General features: G+C 35.7%; 1 protein-coding gene across 1 annotated transcript; it reads right to left on the bottom strand.

The window, feature by feature from the left end:
* Nucleotides 1-2,641: 2,641 nt before the first annotated feature.
* Nucleotides 2,642-10,675, bottom strand: LOC133878391 (protein OSB2, chloroplastic-like). Its single transcript, XM_062316942.1, has 7 exons — nucleotides 10,066-10,675; nucleotides 9,439-9,577; nucleotides 8,750-8,843; nucleotides 7,513-7,616; nucleotides 7,283-7,430; nucleotides 3,250-3,314; nucleotides 2,642-3,160 (listed from the first exon to the last, which is right to left on the bottom strand). The coding sequence occupies exons 1-7, from the start codon at nucleotides 10,473-10,475 to the stop codon at nucleotides 3,014-3,016; spliced, it is 1,107 nt and encodes a 368-aa protein (XP_062172926.1). The 5' UTR covers nucleotides 10,476-10,675; the 3' UTR covers nucleotides 2,642-3,013.
* Nucleotides 10,676-12,712: the final 2,037 nt, after the last annotated feature.

Below are 12,712 nucleotides of genomic sequence, written 5' to 3' on the forward strand. Positions count from 1 at the left end.
ACTCAATACGGGTCAAGCCTACAGATGATGAAACAGGGAAAAAGAAAAATGTAATAATAAAAATCACCATATTAAAAATAGAGGACAAAAAATAAGAAGAGATTTAGCTCTCTTTTTTTTTTTCTTTTTTTCTTTTTTTCTTTTTAAGTAGGAGATTTAGCTTATTTTGTTTCCACATAAAATGTTTTATGAAAATGTTTTTCATTTTCGGTGTTTTCTATGACATAAAATCGTGGTTAAACCAAAAGCATTTACGATTAATCATAAAAACCTTCTTTAATTTTTGTAAAATAATTTTTCTTTTTTAAAATCGTAAACTACTTTTTGAGTTTGATTTCTCATTTTCGCACACACTCTCGCAGTTCATTCTCCGCTACCACTGAAGGTCGTCAGCCTCTTTTGCCGCCATCGAACTTCGTCAGACGTCACAAACCATTGCCGCCAGATTTCGTCGAAGGTTGCTAGGAGTCACCAGCCTTTTTGGTTACCGTTGGAGGTCATTGGTCGTTGCCCACTGTTGCTAAATTTTTGTATGAGCTAAAAACTAAAAAATATTTTAAGCTTAAATAATTTTCTTGAAAATGATTTCATTGAAAATATTTTTCAACATAAAACATTTATGTCAAAACAAACGAAACCTTAAAAGGGAAATACTCGAACATTATAATGGTACAACAGGAGCCTTGCAACAAATTTTAAATTAAAGGCATAAATGTAAGAGAATACTCATAATTCCTTACCATGTAATCTTGAAATCTATTCCCCTTAGAGTAAAGATTGGTAAAGAAAAAATGTTTATAGAATAAACTTTTATTATAATCTTCTTACAAATTCACATAATAGCTTATATAAGTGTCGTGTGGTGCTAAAAGGGTAATAAAAAAAAAATAAGTATCAACATACAATAGATATATCAATTTATAAGAAACTTATAGTAAAAACTATAGTATTCATAGAAATACAACAAAACAAAGTCATTTTTGGTAAAAAGTAAAGAATGGATGGAGCCACATTTGATTAATACGATTAGAGTAATGTTAAAAACCACATTTTTATTCTACAATTCTCTTACAATAAGGCTAAATAATGCTAGAAACTACGTTTTTATCCAATTATCTCGCAATGTTAGTTGTGACTCTCACATCAGCGTTGCAGGATAATTATGGGATAAAAGTGTGGTATGTCCAATATTTTTTGCACAACTCTTACACAACAATTGCACAACAATGCTGATATGTCCAATATTTTTTTTTTTGGGGAAATATTAGTTTTACAACTTGTGCACTCCTCCCCTTCACATGAGGGTGTGGGGCCCACCCTCATGTGAGGGGGAGAGTGCACTTGTTGTGCACTCTTGTAGTGCAGCAATCAATTCTTTTTTTAAAAAAAAATAAATAAATAAAAATGCTGGACACATCAGCATTGTTGTGCACATAACATATCTCCATATCATTACCCTATAAATGTATGAGACCTACATGTATGAGTCTCACACCCTCTGTGTCTTGGTGTAGAGTTTATGTACACCAATGTGATATAAAAAAATCATTAACCTATATCATTTATCTTAGTCATCTGACTATATCCCAATGCAAATTGAATAATGTTAGAAATTACATTTTTACTTCACAATTACCCCAGAACGTTAATTTAATAATGTGATAGTCTCAACCAACCATTGGATCAACATATATACCTAAGGGTTTATTGAGATTGCCACATCAGCATTGTGTGATAATTATTGGATAAAAATGTGGTATATAACATTACTCATGCAAATTATGGAACATCTTTAAAAGAGTAATACTATAAACAATATTTTTATCTTATAACTATCTCACAATATTGACGTAATTATCTCAACACACGTTGGGACTATTACATCAGTGTTGTAAGATAAAAATATAATTTTTTGGGCTCGTTTGGGTGTATAATTTTTTTGTATTATTTTTTACTGTATTCAAAATTGTGAATACCGAGGATTTTTTTAAAAAAATTATGTTTTGATGGTTTATAGAATATAAAACAAATTGAAAAAAAGATGTTTGGAAAGATGAATTAAATTGAATATATTTTAAAAAAGTAAATGAAAGAATAAATAAATCCAAATTATGAAAATCAAAAACTGAAAATATATATACCACTGAAACCGCTAGGGGTGGCTCCCAGACACCTGGTGTGGTCCAGCCACGTAATTTTTTTTTTGTTGTTTTTTTATTTTTGAGTTTGGTTTTGACAGTGCTATGTCAGCACATAACCTATGAAAAAATTATATTTTTACATCTCCTATACTTCTCTTGTATAATCTACCTTTTAATTTATGAGACGAGACCTCATATTGAGCCCCAAAAATTTAATGGTAAATTTGAAACTTAGTTGTATATAAATGTACAAAAAATATATATATATATATATATGAATGAACGAAATTGAATGGAACAAATGTTTATCCATTTGGTTGTCAAAAACACCCAATTTCTCCGAAACACAATAATAATATTATACTAAAGTTTCGATTTCTTTTTTTTTTGGCTAGTCATGTTGCATTATGTCCACGATAAATGAAAAAAAAAAAAAAAAAAAAACAAAAAAAAAAACAAACAAACAAACACACACATTCCTAACACGTCAACCATCCATCTGAAACGAAAAGAATCAACTGGAACGGACATCCACACCTAAAAGGTAGAATCATGAGTTGAATCAAAAGGTACAAGTATCATCTTCTCACCATATCAGGAAGGCTGATAGTGCAAATTTCAGATCAGGATAGTTTGATATCCAAATGTGATAGAGCTGATAAAGCTAAGATAGCAGGATAGTTTGAAATTGTAACGTTATCTTTTCTAACCATTTTTCATGTACAGCAACTATTATAAACCATCAAACTATCTCATTGTCTAAAAGGTGAAAGCTTACGTAAATCCTTTTGTTCTTCAATCACGAAAAGTTGCAGTTGGGCTGAAAAATGCATCCCAGCTGATCACCTCCTAACTCCCATCCTGTTCAGGTCTCAAGATAGCAATGTATCCCTCCAGCCAATAACCCCGTCTTTACTTTTGAGAGGCGGCAACTTCGACAGCACCCAAGCGGGGGAATCATTAAGCCATAACGCCTCCCCAGTATCTTTGTGCTTAAAGTCAGGAGCTTTTGCATTCGTCTACCAATACAGGTTAGTTAGAGAGGTATGAGATAATATAGTGGTAAAAGAAATACCAAAAGATAATCAGAATCTAGAGGGTTAATTACCTTCCTCGATCTATTGTCCCACCATTTACCTGGGTTTTCCACCAAGTCCTTCCATGATTGCTCACCTAAATTAAGTAGGCGTAGATACAATGTTAAACACAAGATAACAAATGTCTTTTACCCATTAATTGAAAGAAGCAAAAGAACAAATGAACACTTGGAAAAACCAGACTGACATTTTTTTTAGTCAGAGAACCCAAAGACATGAAATGGATGTCATATTAAATCAAATAAGATATAGGAAGATATTTTCCTCATCTGTTCATGTAACATTGAAATGGTAAAAAATTAAAGTGGTAGAGGGCGAAAACGCTCTCTTCTCCTAAACCCCTTCCCTTCTTTGACCAGCCTACTTAGGAGGAGGGAAGCTCTGTACTTCCCCCAGAGCTTCACCCCCCCCCCAACCCCCCCCTCTTTTCCAAGCAGTGATTGGGAGGGGACCCCTAGCCGGCCCCCTTCCCCCACTTTATAATAAACAAACCACTTATATTCAAAAAGTGAATTGTTTTATTGTTTTCTTTTTTCTTTTTCAATAAAATTGGTTTGTTTATTAAAAAGTGGGGGAAGGGGGAGCTAGGGGTCCCCTCCCAATCACTGCTCCTCTTTTCCTGCTTCTCTCTAGCTGGAGCTTGCTCTAGCATTTATTTGGCTAGAGCTTATCTACTGTTTTTTCTTTCTTTTCTTGTATATCAACAAAGAAATCACCGGCCATCTCCTACTTCCTTTGTGTTTATTGCGAATTTTGGCAAGGTTTTTGGATCGAAATTTTTGAATCTAGATCTACGCATCTCCGCCAATCTTTGCATGCCACGCGCCTCTCCATCGTGCTTCCACTGACACCAGCCGCTTTTCATTCTGAGACCAACTGCCCAAAGCGTGGGTTGCACACGCCAGAAAGGTTTTCTCTTTCATCGGCGCGTGCAAGGCCAACTCTCCTCTCCGCCCCCCACCGCCTGTGTTGTTTGTGGTTTTCGGTTGCATGCGGCTCTCACAGGTAGGGAGAGGTCTCCAGAAGCTGGCGCGTGGTTCACACGCGCCGGCAATGGAGTCTCCCATCCTTCTTCCCCCGTGCTCTCTGTTGATTTTGTTTCTCTGTTGTATTTTTGGGCTTTGCTGTATTTCTTGTTTTTGTTGTACATATTCTCTTTGTATTTCTCTGTATTGGTTACCCATGATGTTTGGGTCCTTTGGATTCCTTATACATCATTTACCACCTTCACTGGTGGCTTTGATTCTTCGCATCCGTGTCCAGAATTAATGGGCCCCCATCTTCGGAAGTATTGCCCCTGCGTACTTAATTTCTTAGCCTTTTACTTGTATTTCCTAGTCTTTATTTGTATTCAATTGGGTTGCCCAGCCCTAGTTGATGTAATTTCTTTCCAAAGTATCTATTAAAAAAAAAAAAAAACATTGACATGGTAGTAAAGAAATTTACACTATCACTTATTTTGTTTGCTGTAACTAGCACAAACAAATTTCCCATTACATTAAGTTTACATCAAAGATTAGCACTATGTCCATATATGTTTACATTGGTTATGGATGAGCTTATTAGATCAATTGAGAATGAGATCAATTTGCAGACAATATCATCATAGTTGCCAAGGCTAAAGCAGAAGTTGACTCCAAACTAGAAGTTTGGAGGGATACTCAAAATTGAAGGTTTTAGGTTAAGTGAGACCAAAACCGAGTATGTGCAGTGCAAGTTCAGTAAAAGTAGATATAACGAATTGGGAATAACAAAACTTGATGGTCGAGAGATATCAAAGATTTATTACTTTTTGTATCTTAGATCAATAATTCATAAAAACTGAGATTGAGGATGCGGCTCATAAAACAAAAATAGGTTGGATGAAATGAAAAACTATCTCGAGAAAGCTGTGTCACTGGACAATGAGAAATGTTAAAAACTATACCCACATCTCACCCCTATTCTACTGAGCTGATGGGCACTACCACATCAGCCTTTGAATTTTTATTTTTTTTTAATAATGGATGATACAAGGGCTGATAGACACTTCCACATCAACCTAGTGTGATGGGGGTGTAATATGTAGCATTGCTCCTATAGAATTACTAAGTCAGGGAAATTTCTATAATACTATTAGAAGATCAATTATGCTTTATGATATGATACAGACTGTTGGATTGTTGAGAAATAACATATTCATAGATGAGTATAACTGAAATGATAATTCTAGGAATGACGAAAGAAAGAATGAAGTCATTTGTTCAAGGTTAAGGGTTGCTCCTATTAAGGAAAATATGAGAGAGGATCACTTAAGATGTTTTGGTCATGAATAACGGAGAGTAATGAATACACCAATAAGAAAGAATGATTCAATTCAAGTTATGGGAGAGAAAAAAAAGAAAGGAGGCATAGAATAATATGAATGGAAACAATGAAAAATTATATATCAATTAGGGAGGTGACAAAGAGTAAAATTTTAGATATGTTAAAATGACGAAAAAAGAATACACATAGTCAATCGCAATTAGCTGATAGATCTATAACCAATATAAATCTAATCGAGATTAAACTTAATTGGATTGAATCAATTTATACTGCACTGAAATATTTTTTAGTAACTATAGTCATCACATTGCTTTAATTGAAAGAACCTTGGATTCATACGGATATATGCATAATAATGTTTATCTATATCTATGTTGCCGGCATTGGAACAATTAGGGCTAAATAACATGTACAATAAGGATGACAATTGAGAAAAAGATGAGGGAAAGTCACTTAAGATTGGTTTGATCATGTGCAATGGAGACTAATTAATACATCAACAAGAAAGAGTGAATCAATTCATGTAGAGAGAGAGAGAGATAGAGAATGAAAAAAGATTAATTAGGGAGGCAATAAAGAGTACATGTTAAATTTGATAAATACGATAGAATGAAAAAAAAAATACATATAGTTGATCCTAATTTGTTGATAAATCTATGACCAAACTAAATATTATATTCAGATAATGGCCTAATTGGGTCCTAAATATTCCTTCTTGTTACTATAATTGCCACTTTGCCTTAATTGAAAGGACCTTAAAATCATAGGGATATGCTTAACAACAATTATCCATGTCTACGTTGTATGCAAGCAATCCAACATGGGAAAAATTAAGGGCAAACAATAGGATGTACAAGAAGGATGACAATAAGGGCAGTTTAGCATACCAGCCCACCCCATTGCTTTAGGGGCAGGTTTGGAGCCTAGATAGACGAGACAAAGGTAAAACAGATAAAAACTTGAAATAGAATTTCAGAGACAGGTCTCTCCACCCAAACTTCTTTTCACTAAAATGCCCTTCAACAATACATATCTTTTCCATAACTTCATATCTACATGTTTATTAGGTTTCCTACTCAACCACCACTATGCCCATGCCTACCCATTTTTCTGTAGTTTTTACTCCCTCTCCGGTCACCATCAATCATCAACATATCTCTTATCCAGCTTTCAATTTTTGAAATCCCCATTAAAATTAACATCATCCCTTTCCTTTCTATTTTCTACAACTTATCTATGCAATAATATATTATGTGATACAACTTTTAATCAGTATTTCTTTTTTCCTTTTTTAATTGCATCTGTATTTGATTATCTATCTTTCTTAAAATATATTCCACCCTTGGAATATTTAGTGTTGCAATCTATGGGGTATTTTTCAATTCAAGTTTGGCTCTTCAGACTTTTTGTTCTTATTTTTATTTTGAACCTGATTCCTTCATTTTTGAGTAACTTTTTCCCTTTGATCTTTTGGTGTATAACAGCATAGCTGATAAAAAATATACGAATACTATCACTTACTTGGGTTAATCAGGGTAGGATGGGGTGCAGACAGGGTTGGGAAATTTTAGGTGTTGAGAAAGAAATGAACTGCTGTCCAACTTGGGTATGGGGCAGGTAGAGAGATAGGGGTTCCATCTAGGCAAGGTTGGGAGAGGGAAGGAGAAACCCACCGTCTCATTGCGGTTCCTATGCACAGTTGTGGGATACTGAATACGAAATATTTTCCATGCTCACCTTTTTGCTGCTTTGCTTGTTTTGATTTTTGAGTTTGAACGTCAAACTTTAATCCTTCAAGTTGTGACAAAACCAATTTTGGTGCAGATGAAAGCCAGAGTCCTTGACCGCCAACCTTATTTTTAAAATCAGGGTATCTTGGATTCACCTATAAAGAAAACAAGAAGGTCATGCATTTCACCAATAAAATGAGTCAGATAGAGTAGACACCAGAAGAGAGGGGTTATTACCGATCCATTGCGCTTACTATCACGGTAATCCCTCCATTGATTTGGATCATCAAGAAGTTCTCTCCAAGAATTTAACACAGGGTCCCCACTTTTCTTTGCACCATCTGAAAATGAGTTAGTCCCCACTTTGTGATTGGCATAGAAAATATTAGTAAAAACATTCTAAACGTTTGACACAATGAAGTCACCAAAGTGCTAAAATGAAAATTTTTAATGAATAAGGTAAGTACTTCTCCAGCTTTTCAACTGAGTTTTGAAATCAAATGCCATTGTCTCAAGCTTCTTTTGGACAATCAAGAGGATGAAGTTAGGGCAGGTTGGATGAACAAGAGAGCTGCATCTAGGTTACCATGGAAAAGTGTAGTTGAGATGAGGACATTGTGATGGATCTATGGAAACACTAAGAAAGATTTGATAAACAATGAAGTTATTCATGAGAAGATGAGGTGAGATTATGCCAAGGCTAAAGGAACCAATGCCTTAAAACATTAAGATAAAAATGTAATAGAGGGGTATAGGAGCTTCCAAGGTTATCCAAAAGCTAAGGGAGCCCACCAGTAATCTCTTGAAAGCAAGCTATGTTTATTCTCATCCTAATTATAATATCCATAATTCTATCAATGTACGCGTTGATGAACTTAAATTCTAAGAGGCTACAGAATCCTATTCTCTTGGACTAACTTTGTCAATTAGTTTTAGTGATTTTCTTTTTCGCTTTGCTCTTTCTAGTTAAGTTTTTCCTATTGTATATTTCTTGTGTACTTAGGGGCACCGCACGCTTTTAATGAGATTGGTATTATTACTTATATATAAAAAAATAATAATAATAAAAAATAAATAAATAAACAAATCCTATTCTCTTGGACTAACTTTTTTATCGACATAAAGTATGGAAGCCCTTCCCCATTTCTCAGTGCATACAAGCCCCAACATAGCATGTTGCTCGTAAGGAATGCCCCTTGCCCAATTCTAACTACACATGGGGACCAATGCACTGTGTGGCTCTGGTACAAGATGCCCCAAGTCATCTCTAAAGGTCTAGATTAATAAGATGTGACTAATTCACATTGGTCTTCAGTTTTATCACAACCCTCCCATTTCAGGGCTTGAGACCATATGTGCAGAAAGAATAAATCACCAAGCATGAGAAAGGAACGTTAATTGAATGCGTAGCAAGTATTCAAATAATTATTAAGGTGACAAGCATAGATCATGGAACTAAGAACATATGGATTACCAGAATTTTGTAATGGTATCTCTTTTTCATGAGATGTAAAATTTTTCTTCATTTGAGGATATCCCTGGACCAAGTTAAGACTATTCACTATAACCTGATACAGTCAAACATTGGATGTCAGATTCAATACAAAATTTTGCATAAATAATATAAAAGAAAAAAGACTGACTTTAAAAGAGACACATGTGAACAAATGTAATTTCTCTCTACTACATATGCCAAAATAAATAGCACTACTCCAACAACAATGTATGGGGCTCAATCGTCCAAAAAATTTCGAAGGTTTGAGATTGAAATTAAGAAAGAAAAAAACGAGTTTTGAATGGCAGCTGTAGACAGTAAATAGGGCCTCTGAATCATATAGCTAGCTGCCATTTTTAGTGACCAAGGTTGAAAGTCTGAATTAAGACATTTCCCTAGATCCCAAAAGATTCTTAAACTCTAATTCAATCAGAAGATCGGGGGTGCGTCAAATCTAAAATGATTCAGTGGGAACATAAAATTGGTTTCCTTAAATTCATCCAAAAAAGAAAAATTGGTTTCCTCAAACAGTTGAGAAAAATCCACAATCAGTCGCAAATTAATTCACTAAGACTTTAATTAACACCAAATGTCAGTGAAGCCCACAGGGCCACATTTTTACTTGCAAAGCATACATGTTCAACGCAACGGTCCAACTAGAAACATACCTGCATATTGGCCTGACCCTGACTTGTATTCACATGAGGCGGATCAGCACTCAGTTGTCCAGCTACATGAACACAATCATTTTCTTTCAAATGGCAAGCAGCAATATGAGCCAAATCACCCTCGAAAATGATCGGAATCCTGATTTATGCGAAAAACATATAAGACATTCTTGCATAAGTAGGAAAAATAATACCACAAATGATTACATAAAGAGATAGCTAACACAATTCATAGAATTAACCGATCAAACTACTAACAAAGTTTTCCTCCAAATTGAGTTAATTCTTTCGATCCGGTGTATTTAATTGACATGTGTCCACACATGTAAATTTAATAGACTGGAATTCCTCCAAACTAAAAACTTTGTCCCTAGACTAATAAGCAAAAGCAATGAAAAATTAATCAACCCTAACAATGAGAATTTAAGGAGAAACAAGAATGATTATAGCTTGTAACAGAATCACCAAATCAATTCACTTTTGTACAACTCAAAATGTGAAGAATAAAACGGGTAACTATATAACTTACCAGGAAATACATTTCTAGAAAATCATGAATAACAAAATCTCTGCATGAAATTCAAAAAGGCTTTTGACTCTTTTTTCTGTTTAGGGTAAAGTGCATACCAAAGATGGGAAGAGTCAGAAGGATGGTCCTGGGTGATAACAGTCCCAGCCCAGCACTTGCCGTCAGGAGAGGCTTCGAACTGGACTGGAATGTGAACTTTGCCGATCAGGTTCACCGAATTGGCAACCTTGGCCTGAAACGGAATCTCGCTCGGCCTCTCCCACACCTTAGGAGCTGGCTTTTCTCCGGGTTCGGGCTTTCCAGTGGTGGCGGCGGTGGGCTCAAACACCTTGGGCTTTTCCAGCTTATAAGCAGTTTTACGACTTGCACTATTGCCTGCAGAGGCGGTTTTAGCTGTGGCGGCGTAAGATTGCAGAAAGAGAGAGGGTTGCTGTAGAAACCGACGCCGCTTCGTTGTGGAAAGCGTCGAGGCAGTTTTTGCCAATGCTCGGCTTAGAAATGAATTCATAGCGCACCCTTCCGGCCCTTTGCTTTCTTCCTAACTTTCCAGGGCACGCCCAATAACTATTTTGGGTAAATAAGAGAAGAAAAACAGAGCAACCCGGCGATTTCCTCAATCAAACTCTGCTTCTGAAATCGTTTCTTTTAGCTTCCCCGCCAGAGGCCCAGAGGTAAATCGGGCGTGAGAACAAGGCCGAGACATGGTCTTTTCAGGAGAGTAGGGGTAAGATAGAAATATTTCGATAAATTTTTTTTTTTTTACACATTTTAATAATTTGATATATCACATTAAGTGTGATTTGGGATTGCGATTTCGTAGATAATAAATGTAATTTTAAACCAAATCGGATAACATAAATCATTTGAAAATTGCGTTTTTAAAAATTACGATTTGAAAATTGCGTTTTTAAAAATTGCGATTTGAAAACGTAAAAAATCTGTTTTTCCAAATCGCAGGTAAGATGGTGTTTTTTTGAAAACGCATAATTTTAAAGGCTAATTTGCGATTTTAAATGCTAAACTGCAATGTTGCCAAACGCTTAACTGCGCTTTTAAAAATCACTTTTTTCAAATCGCACATTTTAAAATCGTGATTTTAAATCGCACTTTTTGAAATCGCAAACCCAAACGGACCCTAATACATTTGAAAATTTAAAAAGTTATTTTAAAATGAACTATTACTTCAGCGGCTAATTACTCTCCATTTCATTCTAACAACACCTTTTATTACTCTCCATTTCATCTCTCCCACCAATAATGGGTCCCAAATTCCTCACTTAACCTAGTTCTCTCTTTCAAATAAAACTTAAAATTTTTAAATTCAATATTGCAACATGCTTAATCGGGATGTTACAAGGTTTGAATGGGCAGCCACTCCCATATGTTTTGGGAGGGGGTGGTGACTCCCTTATGTAGAAGGTAGTAGCTAAGTGGCCATTCAAATATCCAATCTATTGTAGAAAGGGTGATGACACAACCAACTCTTAGGGGTGGTTGTGTGACCACCCTAACTCTTGTGTGAGTGGTGGTCGCACAACCACCCTATCTATTGTGGGATATAATTGGTTGTGCTCCCATCCCTTATGGCATGGGAAAGGGTAATTGCATGGTCACCCTGTGCTACAATACATGGTGGGATGGTCACACGATCACCCTTCTCACAACATATAAGGGTGGTCACTTAGTCATTCCCTCACCTTTTCGTTTTCTTTTTTTTTTACACACGAGATTTAGTGATTTGTTGACATGGTATTTTTAATGACATGTTGTTGACAATGGTATGCATTTGACATAATGAGGTTGATTGTGCAATGTATACATATGTCACAAAACTATTCGCTATGACATGGCACATACCAACTACTACTCATTTATCAATTGCCCCCGCGAACTATTATTCGTGACACATGACCCCTTCAACTACAAATTGTTGACAAACAAAACCCTTCTATTAGCCAAGCGCATTAAATTTGACAAACCAAAAAAAAAAAGCATACGTGTGATATGCATGTGCTTATATTTACTTGAAATAACAAAAATGCCCTAAAGTTTTTTTAAAAAAAATAAAAAATTAGTAGCAAGGTGATTGAACCACATTTAGTGGTGGCAAAGTCACCTGGATACCTGGAATGGATCGGCCACCTCCAATTCACGAAGGGTGATTCGATCACTCCCAATAATGGTTCAGCTACCTTAAATTACATTGGGGGTGGTTCAATCACCATCATCAGGCATTGAGGTAGTTTGACCAACCTCCACATAGCTAGCCCTAGGTATTGGGTAATTCGATATCAAAAATAGGAAATTCAATTTTCTACCCTAAATTGTTGGGTAATTCGGGTAATTACTTAACTATTTTCCATTAAGCATCAATTTTGAAATTCTTAGGTAGTTCGGGTAATTCGGTAACTAGTCGATTGGTTAACAAAAGCTAAAATCCGCAAAGATGGGAAAAGAAAGAAAGAAAAAAAAAAAAACAAAACAAAGAAAGAAAGCCCTTATATTTGGGATGGAATACAAAACTAATGGAATCCCCAAAACTGACACATACCTACAGCGAGCTACTAATGATTTGAGCTGAGAGAGAGAGATGGAGGGAGAGGTAAGAAGGAGACTTTAAGTAAGGGTATGAGAGTTTGACTTTGAGTCCGAGACTTTGAGAGAGAGAGAGAGAGAGACGACAAGAGGCGAGTAGAGACTAGGGAAAAAGGGAGAGGGGTGGGCGGCTAGGGGCCTGTGGCAGTG

The sequence above is a fragment of the Alnus glutinosa genome, chromosome 9 (genome assembly GCF_958979055.1).
Source record: "Alnus glutinosa chromosome 9, dhAlnGlut1.1, whole genome shotgun sequence".
Lineage (NCBI taxonomy): Eukaryota > Viridiplantae > Streptophyta > Magnoliopsida > Fagales > Betulaceae > Alnus > Alnus glutinosa.

Excerpts from the sequence above, each read along its gene's own strand:
- LOC133878391 (XM_062316942.1), bottom strand. The coding sequence starts at position 10,475 with ATGAATTCATTTCTAAGCCGAGCATTGGCAAAAACTGCCTCGACGCTT. Across the intron at positions 7,617-8,749 it reads GATACCATTACAAAATTCTG|ATGGTGCAAAGAAAAGTGGG; the intron begins GTAATCCATATG and ends ACTCATTTTCAG. Across the intron at positions 7,431-7,512 it reads ATAGTAAGCGCAATGGATCG|GTGAATCCAAGATACCCTGA; the intron begins GTAATAACCCCT and ends TTTTCTTTATAG.